Below are 22,026 nucleotides of genomic sequence, written 5' to 3'. Positions count from 1 at the left end.
GTACACACCCCATGAAATGCATTGCTCAATTTCTACAGCAACCTTAAACACAGTCCTAACAACATTATTAACAAAAGAAAAACTTGCTATCTTTCTTTCGTTACACAAATAACTAAAACCTGACTTAGGTAGATACCATTAGAATTTTAAAAGTCTATACTGAAATAGCGTTTACATCTGATCAGCACTAACAGCTAGAATTCCTATGTTACAAGTAATTATTTCTATGTCTTTTTTATATCAAAGTTCTCCTGTTATTTAAGATTTCCTAGTAATATACTAAAAAGTTCTAGATTAATCTTTCTGTCTCAAGTTAGCTGATATAAGCATGCTGAGCAAGCATTCGGTTTTGCAGAAAACTCTCAGTATTAACCAGAGATGTTTTAAGACTGCAGCAAAAGGAATACTCTTTGAACAGCCCTTAAATTTTCTCATGAGCGTCCATCCTTTAAATCTCATTATGTTGACTCAGTTTCACAAGAGTACTAAAAAGAAGCTACATTTAAATTTGAAGTAATACCTGTTTTGAACATAAAATAAATTAATGTAGGCTGCTGTATTTCCTTATCACCTAGAAATATCTAATTTCCCGGCATTTCCCCTGGCATCTGCATACAAGTTACTAATTTTATCTGTTAATGAGATGTTAATAATTGCCTTTCAGTTGATTGATCATGCACACCAGGCTCATCCTCTCTACCATTTACACAAATAGCTGTTTCTGAAGCCAACTTTGTCTAACCAGAATGATCCGCCCTAAAACTGTAAGATGGAAAAAAATGTACGGCTCATCCTCTCTACCATTTACACAAATAGCTGTTTCTGAAGCCTACTTTGTCTAACCACTAGGAAGACAGAATGATCCGCCCTAAAACTGTAAGATGGAAAAAAATGTACTGTGATTTAAGGTCATACTAAAAGATCTAAGCGTCTCTTCAGCAATAATTGATGCTTGGGACTATTCAATTGCAATACATTTTACCTTTAATATGTTACAGCTAGCAGCTATTGGCAATAGCCACAAAGGTAGTAAGTGGTGTGTTGTGCAATAGGAAAAAGGTATCCGCCCTAAAACTGTAAGATGGAAAAAAATAATTTAAAAAATAAAATTATTATAATCTGTATTTCTTTAGACATCTTGGAACACATATGCTATAAATTGTTGGTAATATGTAAATTATAATTCTAGAAAAGCACATCCTAAATTGTGAACCATGTGCAGAAACAGTGAATACGGTAGTACAAAAAACTTGTCTGTGGAACACAGGAATGAGAAAAATTAGAATAAAATAAAATTTCCAGAATGGTAACCTCACTTTTGAAGAAAGGGAATCAAGTTATATGCAGGAATAATTCTTCTGAAGAAAATAAATATTAGGGTTCTGTGCAAATCTGGCTTTAAATCAACTTTCTACATGTCCCTCTATTGTGATTTAAGGTCATACTAAAAGATCTAAGCGTCCCTTCAGCAATAACTGATGCTTGGGACTATTCAATTGCAATACATTTTACCTTTAATATGTTACAGCTAGCAGCTATTGGCAATAGCCACAAAGGTAGTAAGTGGTGTGTTGTGCAATAGGAAAAAGGTATTCCTGTCATTATAATGAGAAAAAAAAAAATCATCTTATTAAATATGCAACATTTAAATGTAGAACAATTTCTGAAATTAAATGCTGCCTAATACTCCCTGGACACTGGATCATTGCTGGACTCACCATCATCACATAAATGACACAATGAAAAGGAAACTATATTACCAGCTATGAACCAAATCTAATTTACAAACATGCAGTTGATCAGATGTCAGTAATCTTAAGCCAAACCAGTAATCAAGTCCTTTTCTTGCTTTGTTTTAAATCTGAGTTTCCTGAGGGCACGCAATTTCTATAACCATTTTAATCCAATAGTCTCCAGTAACTTTTAACCCCTGTCCCCTTCAGGCATATCTAAGAAAGTCCTTTTCTTGCTTTGTTTTAAATCTGAGTTTCCTGAGGGCGCGCAATTTCTATAACCATTTTAATCCAAGAGTCTCCAGTAACTTTTAACCCCTTTCCCCTTCAGGCATACCTAAGTAATGGGCAGAGGTCTCAAAGACATTATGATTTTACAAGCCTCTTCAAAATTACTGGTTGAATAGAAAATAAAGAACTGCTAAAAGAAAATCAGAGAAAATTCTGCTTTCCTCATCTCATTTGGCAGCAGCCAAGTGGTCAGTCGCCAGGCAGATAGCTCTGAACGAGGCACCACAGGAGGATGGGACAGCGCCATAGGGCTTGGCAGTGGGGAGGGGGAGGATGCTGACAGTTATGCATGGGGATCATAGGATCTGGATGTACTATGTTGAACTGGGGAAATGGGAAAGACTATACTGGAGTATAAATTCTAAAAGAAAATTAACAGCAGATACCTTTGCATTTAATTAGCTAATGTATTATATGAACAAGGCCAGATAGTTGACACCTTACTAGCACAGAACAGAGTTATTATCTGCTTTTGGGATATGAGTTTACTTTTTCAGAACTAACTGGAATATCTTCATACAACATTACTACTTAAATATGGCTCGGTACTTTTCATAAATTGACATAAAAAGTGAGGCCAAAATAATTATGCGTATACATAATTTCACATTATGTCTATCTACTGCCATGAAACACCCAAGCCTCAACAGTGAAGCTTTATAAAAATGTTTTAAGCCATGACTTGTATTTAAATTCTGCTTTATCATGAACAATTGAGCTAGAGATGTACCAAAACCCCATAATCTACAAATGGGGTATCAGGGAAATAATTTCCTTGTAAAATCAGACTTTAAACAGAATAACTAAAGACCTACATGCTGTCCAGAGTGTAATCATTAGCACTTGATGTACAAAACATGTCAATGGAAGCATCTGGCCAGTGTGATGCTCTTGATGCAATCAGAATCTATCAATCCTAAACAAAGCAAAACATGCAGAATCTATTCATCCTAAACAAGACCAGAGAGAATTAATGAAATAAAAGCGTACAGAAAATTCTGATGTAACTCAAGCTGATAACACTGTCATCAGTAGATTTTCTGATTTTCTATCAGATTACTGAAATGAATTTATGACTATGAAATTAGGACCCTCAGCCATCAACTAATGGGATCCATCAATGGTAAAACTAACAGGAACTGAGAGATGCTGATTATTGAAAAGAAAAATCTTTCCATGCAGAGCACTGTCTGTCAGCTTACATTAAATAGACAGTTCATTTATAACTGGAGTCTCTAAAGAAAGGAAAGCTGTGGTAATGAAGAAAAAGAAATCAGTATTGTACAAGATGCACTGAAGTAATTGATATCCAAAACATATTTGAGGTTTCAGGTTACTCTTCTGCTGAATTCACAATGCTGTGCCTACTCCTGAGATGTGCTACTGTGTTTTGCAAGCAAAATTTTTCAGCTATGTTTCCTATTTCAGAGGTTATTATTACCAAGTATTTAAACTCTGCAACCGCTACACTGATAAAATTATGCAGTAATGTTTAATATTCTTTCTCCTAGACTTTTTAGTATTTTGGAAACCTGTAGCTCTTCTCTTAGTAATTATTTTGAATGAAAGTCAGTTATATTTACAGTGAGTACAGAAAAAAGCACAGTAAATTAATTTAAGCAAATATATTTGCAACCGTTATTTCTAAGTTTTAAATAGATTTTAAAAGTGTTTCTTTATGGGAGACACATCCTGCATACCTTACTCGATATGCATCTCTAATGAACACTGATCTACCAAAGCCAGAAAGATATTTTAAGTATGTACAGTAAAACATATTTCTAAATAAAACAAATAATAAAGCATCAATCAGATGTGCTTCCCAGCATGTTCTCAATTAAAGTACTCATGCAGTTAAAAGTCAGATTCAAAACTCACAAGTACGGTAATGGAGAAAAGGAAACTAACCAAAAGAGTCTGTAGTTTAGCTGAGGCTCAGCCTGTCCCAAGGGTTATACACTTGATATATGCAGTTTTGCTTAGCACTTCCCTTGAATTCAATTCTGAATGTGACAAGCCTCAGTAAGTCTCATCTAGCATTCCGTCTAATAAGGAAATTGAAGAGAAATTTAACTGAAAATCATGGCATACAAAGAAAGGAGAAGAAAAATAAACAATGACGTTATTTCTATTAGTGCAATACTTGTGTATTATTGTAATAGTTTATGATGCTAAGATGGCCTCATTTTAGATCGTCTATACTTTCATTCTGTATGGCTAACATATAGCTACTGTTCTTTTGCAAAGGGTTTAAATTATACTTGTTGAAAAGGAGTAAGAAAGCAATGTAACAGTCATAACTGTGGTATAGGAACCCTGTGTAAGGAAAGATAAAGCAAATGTTTGTACTCTGCAAGACTTGTTATACAATTAATATTTTCTGTTAAAAAAGATAAATGTTAAAATACATTTTTTTACTTTGTTTTGTTAAATAAGGAGATTTCATTAAATGTGAAATGATGTTTCATAGTTTTCAATTTTTTTTTTGCAATTATTAGAATCCCTTAAATGTACAGAATACAATCTTAATATTTTATACTCTTTCAATTTCTGAAAAAGTATTAATACAGATGAAGAAATGTATTTGCCAACATACGGTTCTGCCTGCTAGTCAATTTAATATCCCGAACCTTCAATTTAAAATAAAGAGGCCAATTCTTGAAGCTCAGTAAGTAGGGATCTATTTGCCACTGAGTTTGCAGGAAACTTAGGACATTTTTTCTACTTTAAATATTTTAGATGTTACATTTGTTCAAAGATATGCCTTACCTTTTGCCTTTCCAATAGTTAGGAAGTATTAAATAGAGTGATGGATGCAATGACAATTCTGTGGAACATAAAATCAAATATACTTTATTTAAGGCTGTGTTTCAAAGGCTTTATGTTTTTATGTGTTTGTGAGGCACAGAAAAAATATTCATTTCTACAACACTTTTAATGAGCCTTCTTACTGCTTGACCAGATTTTACATAATGTATATTGCCAGGGAGCTTTGTTTTTCCCCGGAGCTTTGTGATCCCTATTATTGTTTATAAATCTTCTAATTCAAAAAGCTTAATGCTTTTCCCCTTGGATGTACCTATAGCTACTAGTTCATTATGTTCTACAAGGGCTCACACAACGTCTGAGTCCAAATTACAATATTCTTACTGGCCTTGAGCCAGTCTGCAAAGGAAAGCAGGTTTAGCTATGCAATTACATTTCAGAAGACTTTAAAATAAATTGTCGACTGAATTCAGAATTCCTACAAGACTCCAGCTGCAGATGAATGTGCACACAATGAGTTGGATAGAAATGAACTTCCTATTAGTGGTCATATTAAGATATTCTAATAGCATTCTAGCATATACTTTTCATACATGCATGTCGGAACAGTCAGACTGACATTAACATTGACAATTCATTTAACTATGGTAAAGGCAGACTCCAGTGTAGCTCAACAACAGTGAGAAACAGCTTAGGTTTTGACCATCTGTAATGTAAAAAGTGATCTTAAAAGTTTGCATGGGTTTGGAGAGGAAAAAAAATGACAGATACGTATGGAAGCAGCCAAAGGCATGCTGGATTCAATATTCTAATGTGTTACCTTTTGTTGTTGTCTACCATTGGAACAATGTAATTCACTTGTGGGATCAAAATCAGTCAGTAACTGAAATATACATTCAAAAAGAACTGAAGAATAACATATATGAGAAGAGTATTCCTTTGTCACCCATCTCACTCTTACTCAGTGATTAACTGAAAAAAATCTTTACTGGTTTCAATATTCTAGCTACGCCACCTCTCTGCTTCATCTGAAAACACGTCTTCTCCCCATGAATTTGAATACTAATTTGATTTCACTAATAGCTTCCTACTTCAGTGAAAATCAACACTATTTTCAAATCAATTACATGCTGAAATTGTACATACTCTGAGGAAACCTGGGTGGATTGTCGTTGACATCAGTGAGTGTGATATTTACAGTTGTTGACCCTGACAGCCCTCCGACCTGCCCAGCCATATCTTTGGCTTGAATGACAACGGAATAATGCTCTCTGGCTTCCCTGTCCATGTTGTGCAAGGCAGTCCTGATGACTCCTGTGATGGAAAGAAAACAAACAAAAGGAAGATCAGGATTAGCTTGTTCTATCAACAGGAAAGGCTGGGCATAACCTTTCATTCCAAGAAAGGTGAGGTGTGGCAGATTTTCTGGAAATGCAAAGCTTTTCTACAATCAAAACAAGCTGGCTTTAGTTGTTTGTGCACACATACATATATATATATATATATACACAATGCTAGGTGCTGCTAGACAATCAACTTGCTTGTTGATATTAAGAAATTAAATTCCTATATATCAAAACAACTATTATATTAATAAATAATTAATCCAACTTATATAACATTCCTAGCCAAAATGTACATTGCCAAAAATCCAATGTTTTCTCATATATTATAAATGTCTAAGCAGCTACTTAATGGAAATATTAACGAATGGGAACTCTTAACCCACTGAGGAAGACATAAATTTATTTTTAAGAAAAGACAATTTCTGAATTAAAATATGAAATGCCTCTTAAAATTACCCAAAAGCTAAACTTTCTTAATTAAAAAATCTCAAAAAACTATACTTTCTTATTTGATATATGTCAATCATACACATTTATGTTCATAAGTGTACTTGTCTGTAAGGTGAAACCAAGCTATTATTGTTCTTCACTACAGAATGGACAGAAAATTAAAATTGAGTGATCCTAAAGTTCTCTTTATTTTTACCCATCACCATCATAAATTTTTTTAACATTTAGTCAATGACACATGCAGAAGCAGAGATTACAACAGAGGAAGACCAGTCAACCCACTGGGCTCAGTTTCAGTTATGGGACATTTTTTCACTTATGATGATGCCTGTGAATTAGCACCTGCTAATTTCTTTGATCACAGATTGACAGAAATGTCATGGAGTTCAATGAAGGGAAATGTCAAGTCCTGTGCCAGGGAACCAGTATGTGCTATGGACAGACTAGCTGGTAAGCAGCTTTTCAGAAAAGGATCTATGAGGTCCTCAAATTGGACATGAGCCAGCAATGTGCCCCTGCAGCCAACAAGGCCAACAGCACCCCAGGCTGCATTATGAAAAATGTTACCAGCAGGTCAAGGGAGGGGATCCTTCTCCTCTGCTCACTACTGGTGAGGCCATATTTGGAGTGCTGGATGCAGTTCTGGGCTCACCAGTATAAAAAAGACATTGACAGATTGGAGTGAGTTACATAGAAATAAACAAATAAATATGCAAAATGCTGAATTTATTAACATTAATTTTTAAAAAAACCCACAAACCTACATTTTTAAGCATAACTTGGTTTTGGACTATTACACCAAATGGTTGTTATAACTAGAAATAAAATATAGTATAGCACAATCAGATGTTCCTTCTCGGTAAGTTTTAAACGTGTAATAGCCATTAGGACAAAACAACTCAGACAACCTGATATACAGCATGATTCTATACATGTTTTTTATTCCCACAGTCTCAGACGATGCAAAAAGTGATTTCCAGAACACTACTTTTCTTATATTTTAAAATTACTTTCTTTGCATTTCTTCAGTAAAATCATTTAGCCATTATTACATGTGAAATGGAAATTTCCATATAGCTTATACCACTCTTTCCATTCTATTCTGAAAAAAAAAGCACACATAAGTAAATAGAACTATCCACAAAGAATAATATTTTAAAGTATTCATGAAGATTCAGAATTATTTTAACAGTTTTGCACTGTAAGTTCCTTTTTATCAGAAATGTATATTCTGGACAAGCTGGCTAAAATAGTATACCAGTCTGTTTTAGTTCATCGGTGGTTTTTTCCTTTAAATTACACATATAATTTTTCACAAATTTCACCACGATATAGTGAAATTAACCACAATTTATACATACTATAACAGAAAGGCATGGAGACATTTGGATAAAAGGAACTGATATAACTTAAATATGGAGTTTCATCAAAATCAATATGGTTCACAAAATCTAGTCCTACTGTTCTAAAATTTCATTTTGCTGAAAATTAAGAGGGAAAAGTATAAGAAAAGATGTCTTGCTTTGACATTTTCAAATAAATTGCTTCAATTTTTCACATTGAAACCAAATTTATTTGAACATTTAGTGTTTATGTATATGCATGGAGGGAGTATGGGATTTAAAGAAGAAAAAAACACTTCCATTTCAGTTTGAAACAGACGAAATTTTACATAGTGGAACATCTGTCTTCTGTACAATCCTCATAATTACACTAGTCACATTTTTAAACTAATTTAAACAAAAAGAAATTCCTCCGAATTTCTTTCCTCTTCCTTTTTGCTTCAAGGGATATGGCACTGAATCAATGCTTGTAGACAGTTAATAAGGATTTGTGGATGACTAACCATTTGATCTCTTCCACTTGCATTAGATTACTCTTTTCCGAAAACTGAGTAAATGAAAATGGGCAAGTTTTTTATTCCAAAAACTTGTATCCAAAGTTTAGAAGAAGGAAACTGGTGCTGAAAGACAGGAGATAAGGGAAGATACCATTCTCTCCCTTTTCTTCATTGCCAATACATACATACATCCTAAAATAGTATCATCAGTATGAGGTATGTAACTACCATGTGGACCCTAATGTTCTATCCTTGTCACTAGCAGCTCTACCAGTTGTTTTGTCAGTACAGCACTAAAATCATACATAATTTCAACTTTATCTAATGAGCCCAAAAGGTGTAAGGTTTGTTGGTTGCCTTTTTCCAATAAGATAATAAGAAATGCTCCAGCAGTTCCATTTAAAGTAGGAATTGTCCCTGAGTATCTTCAGTATACCTGGCAGGGGCTCCTATACATCCCACAAGAAGACAGGAAGTTCATACTAAGAAACACATCTCCCTGTCTAAAATGGTGAGGAAAGAAACTCAAAAACTGTCACAGGCTTTTTAAATGTAAACACAGCCTTAATTCTGCTTCATAGTTGTTAGGCAGCACTGTGACCCTGTTAACTAAGTACTTTTCAGCTATGTTTCCAATATTTATTCATCTTTACTAAGAAAGGAAAGCAAAAAAAAAACCATGGAAGATGTAGACATTATTACAGGGACACCCCACCCTGTTTCTGGTATTAAATGAAGAGTTTTTACAGAAGTTTGAGTGCTATATCAAAAATAATCTAGAACATGTGGAGGTTCAGATCTTTTGGAATGGAGCTCTGGACCTTTGGCCTGCTGAATTTAGTCATATCTATTTCCATTTTAAAATTATGTAAGGTGTGTTCTCCCACATGGAAGGCTGTCCTAGAACACACTTCTACCTTCTACCGTCTAAATTAATTCACCTCTAAACTACATGAAGTTTTGTTTGCTTTTTTTTTCCTCTGACAATTTCTAGAGTCTTGGAAAGCACATTTTCCAATTTGAATTTATCTTCCTTGAACATGGCTGACCAGAAACCTACCTACATTCTAGATGATATTTTATCACCCCCTTTTCTAATTACAACTTCCCCCCCCCCCCCCCAGATTACATCACACTGGTGATTCATCTGACTAATATACCCAGGAAATTGTCCTCCATAGACACTTCCAAATTAATGAGACCACAGTTACTGTAGAATCAGAATATCTCAAATTGGAAGGGATCCATAAGGATCATCAAGTTCAAACTCCTGCTCCTCACAGGACTAACTAAAACTAAATATGACTAAAAGCATCATCCAGATAGTCTTATGATTAGTCTTGCAACATGGCCTTTACTATATAATACTATTAAACTTCATTATATTCTTCTTGCTCTTGCACTCAAATACAAGCTTCTTCCTCTCTACTGACAATTCCTCACAATTTTGCAATCAGCAAATTTCTTCATGACAGTCCTGAATTTATTCTGAAAACATAATATTAAATTGACTGAAGAACAATGAGATATCAAGCTCTGAAAAAAGATTGAGATGCCTATAATGTGGATAGCTCATTTTCTTTTCTTTTACCCAACACCTCTGGATTTGAGAAAGTCCTGAAAATAAGTTTATTTTTGTCAAGTTTTACTTCCTTCTCCACTCAGGCTCTACTAATTCATTCCTGATACTGAACTGTAGTCAATTTGGCTTTTATTTCTTTTTTTCCATGTTTTCTTTAAGATACTTCTATGCGCTGCAGCATCTGACAATGTGCTACGTTGTCTTTTTTAGCATTCTGTGAAGAACCATTTTACTTGCACATAAGAAGAGCTACAACAGAAGGCTCAATTATAAATGAGACTGTAAAAACCAAGATTTTTTAATTCAAGCACAGACAATTATTAAGGAAATGTCTGCCATGACCAAGTGCCTAACTATGAATTTACCAAAGTATTTAACTACGTACTTACCTGAGAGTCTGATACACTGAAGTAATTTATCTTATTATGTATACAAAATGAGAACCTATTTTAGATTCAGTAATGAATGCAGACTTTTAGTCAGCTTTCTGTAACAGCCCACTCCTGCATGATGTGTGAATGGAATCTTCCCAGAATAAACCATGGTTCATTTTAACATTTTCAGCTCAAAGGTTTTCTATCTAGTGGGGGAAAAAAAAAGGAAACCCGAAAACCAACCCACCCAAAAAAATCCCCAAAACAAAACAACTCCACTTCAATGACAAACTAGTTTGTTATAGGCAAGTTAATTTTTTTATGTTTGTAAAATTCCCACTATGTTGTTGGATCATGATCCTGGTCACTAGAGATGTTCTGAAGGGCCAGTAGGTCATACTGGATCCATCATATTCTAGTTTCTTATGTATGTCTTGTCATGATCAAGACCACTAAATGGTTTGAATATAATTTAAAATATCTATTTAATAACTAATTAAATGTGTGATTCTTACTAATTACTGAGGGAACTGAACTGTTGCAGATGGGAATTTCATTAATACTATTTTTACTTTGTGAATAAAAGCTCTATTTTTATCACTGCTTTGCTTTAGGATATGTAGTTAGCTTATTTTATTGTAACTTGATATTCTGAATATATTGTATATATTAAAATACATTTAAAAATCTAATATTATTCTACCTTGAAAGAATTAGACCCCTTTTAAGAGAAAGAAATAAGGTTTTTGTTGGTTTGCATTTTATGACAAATACTGAGCAAGTACGAGTCAGCAGATGAATTTATTTTCTCTTAAAACTTCAAAAAAACCCCTTCAAATTTAGAACTCCTAATAGACCTTGATTTAGATAAGTGATTTAGTACAAACTGTAGCTGTAAACAAAACGTGCAATACAGAGATTTTGGTCATACTCCATATTCTGAATACGTCTGTAACATAAATGTTCTTAATCTAGGCCTTAACCTAGTCTGATCTGCTTTATACAACTGACATTATACATTGTGTTCCTTTACAAGGACATCATTAGACACTTCATAGATAAAAGTCAAAGCACTATAGAAATGACAATTAGTGGTCAATTTTCTTCTATGGTCATTATTGTAATACTGAAAGACACTATGCCCTTTTGTAAGGAAAATTATCATTAAAATAAAATACATTAATCCAATATTGAAAGACAACTGCTGTAATAAAATAGAAATAGTTGGAGATGAGGTATGGAGGAGTAGAAGAAAGCCTTAAAGGCAGACTTTTACCTGAATAAAAAATATTCCTGTGTCCAGTAGCAACATGCCATTATATACTAGTTTTCTGCATAAATGCGCATGATGAAATAATTCAATTTATAACAGAGGATACTTCAGTGGTTTTGCACTGACTCCTTCCATTGATTTCCTTGGAACTGAGTCTGAATTAGTGGCATTTCTACGGTTCTGAAGAAACAAATGGTTAGGAGCAAATGGCTAAATGGTCAGATTTTCCAACCTGAACAATACAGTGGTGAAACTCTGATGTGTTCCTGTTAATGCAGTAGTCATGCATCTTGGGTAAAGCAGCATGAGGTAAGCCTACAGAAGTATGATGCTACTGCTGTGTTGAAAATTTATTGTTATTTTTTAACAATTCTATTAAAATGTATTTAAAAACCAAAGAAGAATCTGTACCTTAATTGTGGGGGGAGATAATTGTTTACTCAAAGGTGGTAACAAGTGACTGCTGCTTGTGTAATGAAATACTTGAAGTATTATATTCAAGATAACTATGAAGCATACCTAGATACAGATATGCATGACTAACAGATAAATTAATGCTGCTTAGATATTGAGGACTTCTCCATAACAGAGTACTTGTCAGGTAGGCAAGCAGAGGAATCAAGCAAATGATGTGGGTGCGAAGATAAGGCAAGGGCAAAAAATGCTGGAAGAGAGGAAATTACTCATTAAGTGTGATTTCTTCAGATATAAACTTCTTACAGGTGTACTCAGTCCTTAGTGAGAAGGAACAACCTTATGACACGAGATGAACAAAACGATTACTTAAAAGGTGATGCATTCAGTAACCCCTGAACAGAGCAGACGGGAATTAAGTACAGGAATCTTCTCAAAGGAAATCCCATCTGACAAGAGCGAGCTTAAAACTACCTGAAAACTAACTATATATACTCACAAGGTCAGAATTACCCCTCTCTTAAAATAGAAATAGTATTGACTGCCAGTATCAAACATTGCTTCTTGTTATGTCACTTACCTTTCGATCTACATAAAAATGTATTTAATCTATAGAATGAAAATAAAATAATAGACAGCTGAAGGTTAAAGCTGCTAATATTTCACTCCAAAGCTCCTCATTACTTTTTTCTTAATGGAAAGAAAAATACAAACGAGTCACAGACTTGAATTCATATTTCTCATCTACTATTACTAAATTAGACTTGTATGCAAATTATTTTTTTTTTATAAATTCATTATAATGTATCTATATAATTTGGGATAATTAACACAGTTCCCCATTATGCTGAATAATATTGTGGTTTCTTTTCAAAGTAGATCACATTGATAAGGGGGGACAAGAAGAGAGACAATGATTATGGGCATGACAAGAAAACTTTCAAATAGGGTCAAAATGGTGTCCCACTAATTAAAAAACTGAATGCAATAGACAATCTTGGAGAGATTCCACATTTGGACAAAATTTCATGTGCTGACTATTTTAATTACAAGTGACAGTGAGGGTCTAGACATATAATTCAGATTATCTGTTAGTAAGAAAGCTTGCTTAGACCAAGCATTTACATGGTGGTTGTGTTCTTTTCTCCCTATGATACTTATTCATCCCATGTCCATGGGTATTCCACTTCACTGCAACACTTCATTGACCCGTGCATAACACATTAAGGACCAGTACAGCATAATTTTTTAGTAATTGTTGTATCATTGGTAGTGCAACCTCATTCAACATTTACGTATGCTTATTTGTAAAGTGGAAATGAAATACAATGAGACTGGTGTCAATATGGAAAACACTTTTTTTCATGTATCCTAGGTACTTGAATTACGATGAAACCATTTCTGCTTGACATGCTATGATAGTGGCCAGCTAATGTTTGTTCAAAGCAAAATCACTAAATTCAACAATCAGAAAAATATCAGCAAAAATTCTTCATTTTGGAAGTTGCTTTAGTAGTAGGTTTAGTACTTCAGAATCTAAACATTTATGTGTATATATGTTACAACAACTACCTTACAAATAAGGTTAACTGGTTTCCTTACCAGTCCTTGAACAAAAAATCCTAGTAACAAAATAATACTGTAATATTTTCTGGGGAAAAAAACAACATTTTAACCAACAAAAATCTATAAATTCATTGAATGCTTAGTACTTGTAACAAAATCCCACTCTACTCTCACAATTATAAGTATTGTAAGTGCACTCTGGGTAAACAGAACACTGACTAAGGAACCATGGTAGATCACAAATAGATATTTTTGAAAGCTGAAAATCTGTCTGTGGTAGCATTAAGTGTACCAGTTTTCATAACTGTCTGTTGTGCACAAAAAAGATGATGATGTTATATAGACAAAACTTGAAATAACAAAACTTCTGATGTATGCATTCACAAACACTATTTTCTTTCTTAGACCAAACACCCACAAAATCTTTGTCTATTAGGTGAGCATAATAGGTAGCTATTGACTTCTGTTGAGATTCGATCAAGATTTATTGATCTGAGAGTTAGATATTGATCTAGTCAGCGAAAAGATAAATCTCTACCTAGAGGTACAATAAATCTAACAGTTGTCTGGAAACAGAAGTCTGTGTTGTTCCATTGTTACAGGTGCCCTGCTATCAAGAAAATGACTACTGAATTAGCAAAGTGGTTTAACTTCTTGAAAAGAGGCACCCTCACACTACGATAAATTAAAAAGCACCACAATAAGGTCACGGAAAATGTAAAATATGACCACACCACGACAGGACACAAAATTTTACAAAGTTGTTTTTCTTTTTGATTTGACTGAATACATTATTCTGCAAGGAGATCAACCTCTGCTGGAGATATTAGTATTGAACACTTCTGGACTTGAAATTGAAGCTTGCCTGCATTTGAAATTATTCTGAATTTAGACAAAGCTCACATTTCAAAATACAAGGGCTGACAAAAGCTCTTACTGGAGCAAGACTTACGTAGGAATAACTCCACATATATTTTGTCACCAGCCTTGTGAAAACCAGGACTTTGTCACAGATCCCACTCACAGTGAGGAAAATTATGCAAGTTTATGAACCAGGTCACAAGTGCCACAATTTTATCCACATTTTTATTACAAACTCCTACAGTGGGTACTGCAAAAAGAGGGAAAAAAAATTCTCTTCCCTTTTCTTCTTCCTACCTAATCATTCTTATCTACAGGCATTAAAAAAATGCAAGAATAGCCTTTGTTTTGTACCTTATGGTTTACAATTTTCTTTGATAAGATAAGGAAATCTATCAACTTAGAATGTGATTACCTTCATCAGTCAGCAAGCAGCTTAATAAACTACAGTAAACTACATGACCCCTTCTGATGAACACAATATTTATATAGTTGCATAACAAATGTACAAACGCTCCCAAGCTCGGTTTAGATAAACTAAAACACACAAATTTGATTGAGTTTAAGTGAGCCTGTGCAACTGGAATCTTTCAAATTTATCAAATTTTATACAATTTGATTATCACTGGCAACAGAACATACCGTAGGATTTCAAACCTGCACTGAATCAACATTAGCTGTTTAAACTTACAAAATTTCCACAAGGAATTTTTTACTGACTGCAGTGATATGCCAAAATATTTTAGGATATTCTTGAAAGACAGTATTGAAAAACAGCATGACCAAGGATGAAGACTTGAAATACAGATTTTTTTACATATAGAAATATTATAAAAATGTAAAATGAAAAAAAAAAAAAGAAATAAAAGTGCTCAAAAAATTCCACCTAGCTTTTTAAAATAAGATCTTCCTAAAAAAATTATATTTTCAATGAGTTTACTTGTCTGGATAATTAATTTGTGATTTACACAGTACAATAAACCAGACCAATAGCAGTGTCATAGAGCATTTTTCCTTCTCTAGGGTTCTATCTAATGCAAATTATGTGGGCCTCGAATGAATTTAAAAAGTGGATTTCAGTACCCTGCATCCTTTCTAAAGGACATAAAGTTTTCTAAAAGTATTTAAATTTTCTACATTTCACATTTAAAAAAAACCATAGAAGGATAATATAGATAAAAGATAATAGGACTACCTTGATTTACAATTTGGTACAAAGAGTCAAGGATTGTTTACCAAAGGTATGTTCTAACTAATGATGTGAAGGTTTATTCAAACTTATTTAAATAAAGCTGTGAAACGATCACTGAAAATTAAACTTTCAATGAAAACAAGCAAGGCTGCCTTCCTTAACAAGTCTGACCTTAAATTAGACAATATGTCTTTTGAATATGAATGACAAATTAAAAAAAAAAAAATTAAAAAATAACTTTTCTGCTAACATTTAGGCGGAGAAAGAATGCTTTTAAAAGTGCATAAGGAAGTAGGCTGCCTATTTAAAATCCAGTCCTTCAATTTGTTTAAGTACCTATCCCAAGGCTAAATTATTCTTGATTTAATTGTTCTGGAACACTATACCAAGAGCTATATAAAAGTCCCCCATTTCTAATTATTATGACAAAATAAAACAGAGATTCAAAGCAGTATACCAGTTTTCATTCTGAATTTCTTTCACCATTTTTCTTACACCAAAACTTATTATTTTCCTGGTGTTTTCTTTTTATGTGCCTGTAGAGGAAGTCTTTCCTCTAAATTTAATCTACAATAGCAAGCATTTCTCCGTATGTGTAGCTCTGTTTTCTAAATCTGCAGAATGACCTGAGGTAATAAGAAACAGTATACTTCAAGCAATTTCTGTGTACCTACACACATGGTAACTGATACGTAAACGAAAAAAGAACATTTAATCTCATGCACCAGGCAAGAACCCAGAAAAATCCCTGGTATCAGGCCAGCCATAGGGGATCCTAATCAGGGTGGACAGGAGCTTTTCCTGTGCAGAAAATGCAGCAATTATGGCTTGCCATATTTGGAACTGTCAAGTGTTTTTCCTGTCCACTCTTCTTAAGATCTTCTTAAAGTATATCCATGATGAAAGTGAGCAGGACCTCACATTGTTGATCTTGATCTGGTATAAATGCACATACTTCAAATAAAGATAATGAAGCTATGCTGATTTACTTTGGTGAGGAATCTTAACTTTTATTTTTAGGCAAAAATCTTCTTACCATGACTAGGGCTAAGCTGTCAATTTGGTAATCTAGTTGATGAGTTTTCAACTCTGCAAGTGTTAATTGTGAGGGGAACTTGTAACAGGGAAGACTGTCTTATATGGGCAAGGTTGCTGTTACAGCTCCTGAGAATATGGCCAATAATTACACTTTTTTTTATAACATTTTGTTTCTACAATGACACTTGAAAAATAAATTATACATTTGTGAATCTGTGTGTTAAGGTCAGGAATATGAAACACAGGCTGCATGCCTATTTGGGTCAGTCGCTTCCTCTCAGGAACAGGCAATTCAGTTCAAATCTCTCTACTTCTACTTCCACGTTTTCTTTCATGTTTAAATTTTAGACTGTTCAGAGTCTTTTACTATCCTGTTTCACTGGCAAAAGCCCAGCGTAAAAGTGAAGCCCATTATCTGCTACAGGCAGAAAGTGGTGCTCCAATATTCAACAAGCAATAATTACAGAAAGAGACTTTATAAGCACTGTATTTCTGCTAATGAAACTGGTGGAGAAATTTCTAACTGCATCTTCTGAGACAAGCTATAAGTAAACCAACTGCAGGAGTGTAAATGAAAGAAAATTTTGACTCCCTAAAGCTCAGCTACTGTAAATTAATCTAAACATTGAAAATTAAATAGGTCTATGTCAGGAAATACCTACAAAGACCAATGTATTTCCTGGAGCTAGTATAGTTACTTGCAAAATTTAGTTGTTTTAACTCTCAGCAAAGTGAAAATTAAAATGAAGCATGCATATTTTAAGGTATTTCATGTTTTAATAAATGATATGGTTATTTTCTGCTGTATTTGAGTAGCTCTGCTGGTTATGTTAAAAAATGTAACTTCCAATATCTAATTGACCAGAAATTGGCAATGCTGCTTAATAGCTGCTTTAGCACCAGTAGAGGTTGCCCATTTATGTCAACAATATTTTCCTAATTTTGATTAGGACTTCTTGTATGCTTGTAAAACTCACTTTAAGTGAGGAACATTTTCTTGTTATAAGACAATTGCTAGCTTGACCTCAGAGGATGCAGTATCCTAGTAAAGTCTTTTTAATGCTTTCCAAGACTTTACTTGTATTCTGATTGTTAGAAGTCTGAACAGTAAACCTTACCAACATATTTTGACATGCATCAAACTTTTGCATGGTGATCCATTACAGTAATACAATATCACTTAGGTTTTTTTATGAACTGTGTTGCAGAAGACATTTACAGAAAGAGTGGAGAACAGACTTTTATTACCCTTTTTATAAGATGTCATTTATCAAATAGACAATGACACGTGTATTCTCAGAATCTTAAGAAGATTTAATGGTTTACACATACATAGTTTGCTAAGGTCAGAGTTATATCACTGTGCTTTGAACAAATTAATGTTTTTTTCAAAAACAAGATATTAAGTTTCTAAAAGCTGTCTCAAAGTATTAAATCTTCTGGTTTTGGTTTTATTTTGGAAAAAAAAAAAAAAAAGCCCTTGCAAAATAGTTTTCTTTACATTGTAGCAAGAAAATATAGATAAAAGGTGTCATTTTCAAACATAAATGTCTGCAAATAGTCATATAAAAACACAGTCTGCAATTAAGTGTGCCCACTTATCACTGAGAAATCATACCTAACACGGGGCAATGTTATTTCAAAATACTGACTTCACCATTAGTTGACTCCAGAGCAACTCCTTTGACCCATAGCTATTCTCCCTTTGCATTTTCAAGCTCTATAAAGGTGCTGCTTGGAGTATGACTGCTGCAATTTTCACACAGAATACCATTACATCTTGATTTCTGGAAAAGTGATACACTTTAGAGTCCAGAGATACACAATGACTTCCCTTGCAAAATCCATGGTTATAGCTCTGTGCATTTTACAAGTTCTCACTTTAGTTTAGTATTTCCATGAACAGACTGGAGTCCTGTTTCTCCATGTTGTACTATGGAGGACTCAAATCTGAAGTAGAAGAACACTTCCTAATTAGCTGTGGATGCATGGCTATCAGTTTCCAAAAAAGTCAGTTATATACACAAGCTATTCTGCCAGTACTCCTCTATAACCACCTGCCAAAACTCCCAGTTTTGCTTTCAGAAATATTTCAGAGCCCTAGTGAATCTCTCCATTAAGCTATTTCCAGCCTTACCTCTCCTGACAACTGTGTTCTGATTGTCTAGCTATTGGCAGTGCAGAACATACTAATGTGAAGATTATCTGCCTCTAAACATTACCCTCTGTGAAAGGACCCTTGTGGTCTCTGACATTAAACACAAACTCCTTGTGCAAAAGCATGCTAATCTTGTAATTTCGCAGTGTGTACTTGCAGAACAATTCCCAACAGCTGGACACTAAAAAGAACCCACAACATGAAATACAACAAATAATCTAGGTCATTTAACAAGGACTGTAATATAAAGATGCATGATGTAATTTTATTTTACTAACTTTTCAGAACTAATTGCTTGAAATGGTTGGGAAAAACATCAATGACTGGTAGTCAGGCTGTCTGACAACGCTTGGTATGGCAGTGCAGGCACTAAATATTATAAAACGCAAACACTGTACACTTGAAAACTGAAGGCAAACTGAGACCTGCTTGACAAGTCCTCCATATAGATACAATCTATTGCTTGGAAAGGGACATCAGAAAACCTGTATCATAGAATTGTGTCAGTAACTTCAGTATTATTTTTCTTTCAGTAAAAAATATATATATTTTTTTAATTGCCAGCCCTGCAATTATAACCTTAAGTCTGAAAGATATGCAACAGTTTTTTCACTTGTGCCTCATTATTAAAGCTAAACTTTCTCTGGAGGAAATATGGTCTATTTTTAATGGTGTAAAATGGAAAACAAAACAATACATCACTATACTACGCATATATTTTAATGGGAAGTACCAACCAAATGATGCTGTCCCATGTTCCAGAAGTGCTTATGCAAATGCTTAAGAATTTCCACTACCTTGCAATGTCCTTCAGCTTTACTCTGAGCAATTCTAAATAACAGAGGGTCACTTGTGAACAACCTATTCAGGAGCATTGCACATCTCAAGAAATCCACTAAAATATTCTGAAACACTTTAGTATAGATAATTTAGATTATTTAAACACTGCAGCAGGTCAACAGCTGTGAATGTTTCTGTTTGTTGAGTTCTGTGGTTGCCTATCTTAGTTTGCAGCATGGTGATGTTCCCACTTCCTTTACTTAGGAACAATACAATGAGCTTCTTTGAGCAACAGGAATACTGGTCATAGCATATAATGCAAGAGTTATCAATAACTCCTCCAAAAAGAAAGGCTCATCCAAAAAAAGGAAGAGGGAAAGAAAATAGGACAAGAATATTCCATGCTCCTTTCATGCTGTGTACGCATGTGCGTGTTTGTGCCTATGTTCCTTCCTCCCTCCTATTCCATTGTAGAAAGAAGGGCCACGAAAGGAACACATTTATCATATGATAATCCAGCCTCTAATTTTCAAATTAACATAGATGAGAATCCTACACTGAAAAAAATGCTGCAAGATTAACCCAAAACTTAGAAGAAAAAGAACAGAATTCTAATCCATCCTGCGTTTCTTCCAGGTATGTTCTGCATACCTATCTGAAACATTATCCAGACAGGCTTTAAGAATTCTGTGTATTTTCCAGATACACAGCCAGTCTAACCAGTTGATGCTTCCAATGGGATGTCGCATACAGCCCACTTTGGATTTACTACAGATGTACTACACAGACAGTACCTGCACAGACAGTTTCATGCATCCAGAGAGTAAAGAGACTTTCCACTGTAAATTAAGTCTTCACGTGCTCCATAGTTTGGTGCTTCTTAAAGTAATGAACTTACTGACATGCTCAGAGCAACTATAGTTTGTATATGTAGATGTCAGACACAGATGAATATTTCTGGAAATGTCAGATGGAAACATGAGACCCCTTCCTCCACTGAATGAACTCTGTGTTTACCGTATCCTAGTGTTTCTGTGTTTCATTCTTTAACTACTTTTCCCAGCAATCCCTTCAGCCCATTCATCCAAAGGCAGCTCAGGAGCAAGCATGCTCATTCCAGGCTATGCTAATCCTGCATCTCAACAGCACAGTCATCCAGCCACCTCAACACCTCTGCGTTATTTTTTGTATGTAACAAATTTGCTATGTAACAGATTTTTTAAAATAAAAAAGTTTAAATTTTAATTTTTTTAAAGAAAAAGAAAACATTTTCCAGAAAGAAAGAAAAAAAAAATGTAGTTTCACTTTTCCTATGGACTACGGAGTGAGTATTCCACCATGAAAATCACTGTGGCAGCAATGAAAATAATACAGTCTCTACCATCCCCCACTCCAACACATTTACCAGTCTGAATTATTCTTTAATCTGTATGTGGATACAATCTACAAGAATACCAAACACCAAGTCTTACTGCCATATATGGATCTGCCCATGGATAAAGTAAAAGAATCACAGAGAAACAAGTCTTCCTGTCCTAAGGGAGGATAAACTATATTGGAAACATTATTGATAATGTTTGTCTAACATGTTTTGAAGACATTCATTAAGAAAGCTGGCATTTCTTAACCAGGCAATCTATTCCAATCCTTTAACAATCCCATTGTAATTTTCCTTAATGACTAGCCTGAGTGTTTCTAGCTACAGTAGAAATTCATTGCTGCTTGTTCTATTTTCCTTAAAACAGAAATTCACTGAGATACAGGTGGTCCAGAATACACATTACTGACTGTATTTTTTTTGTTCTAATTTATTTATTTATTTATTATTTAAGCAGAGATTCAGTCAGTTCATTTATAATCAGAACCCAAGTTTAAGACAAATACCTTAATAAGAAAGAAACATGTTATAGTAGGACAGTACTATCCTCTTTTTTTTAACGGTTTAATGAGAGGAAAGACTGATTTGATATCTTATTTGGCAGTGTGTCAGCTATAACTATATTTTGCCCTTTTCACAGTGGTGTTAACTGACAAGAATTAACTGTACCACACACTAAATTCTCACATACAGCTGTGGTGCAACACTGAAATAATTTTCCAGACCATTAGGTGCATTCTCCACCTAAAAGACTGAGATGCTGATAATAAGGCAGAGATAATTCAAACAAGTACACGCAGGTGCAAACCTGTCAAATGGCAAAACACTGCAAGGATAATGGGTTTTCAGTCATCACTTCTAATCCTGTACTTGAAAGCAATGTTTGTGTTTGGTATATATTTCTCCTGTGCAGCTGGCATATTATTGCCCCACAACAACAGAGTATTTGTAGAGCCAAAGAATAAAACCAAATTCTGGTTAAAT

At 34.1% G+C, this 22,026-nt stretch overlaps 1 protein-coding gene across 2 annotated transcripts in view; it reads right to left on the bottom strand.

Annotated features, from left to right (window-relative positions):
- The window catches only part of CDH18 (cadherin 18), a 129,515-nt gene that overhangs the window by 60,893 nt on the left and 46,596 nt on the right, over positions 1-22,026 (bottom strand). Inside the window, exon 2 of one of the 2 annotated variants that reach the window (XM_029084347.1) lies at positions 5,937-6,104. In XM_029084347.1, the coding sequence (XP_028940180.1) occupies positions 5,937-6,104 (168 nt within the window). Of the gene's footprint in view, positions 1-5,920; positions 6,105-22,026 lie in introns of both variants that reach the window. The other variant, XM_029084346.1, reaches the window with a different exon arrangement.

The sequence above is a fragment of the Antrostomus carolinensis genome, unplaced genomic scaffold, assembly GCF_000700745.2.
Source record: "Antrostomus carolinensis isolate BGI_N321 unplaced genomic scaffold, ASM70074v2 scaffold8123, whole genome shotgun sequence".
In the NCBI taxonomy this organism is placed as follows: Eukaryota; Metazoa; Chordata; class Aves; order Caprimulgiformes; family Caprimulgidae; genus Antrostomus; species Antrostomus carolinensis.
This window is presented reverse-complemented; position numbering and strand designations above follow the sequence as displayed.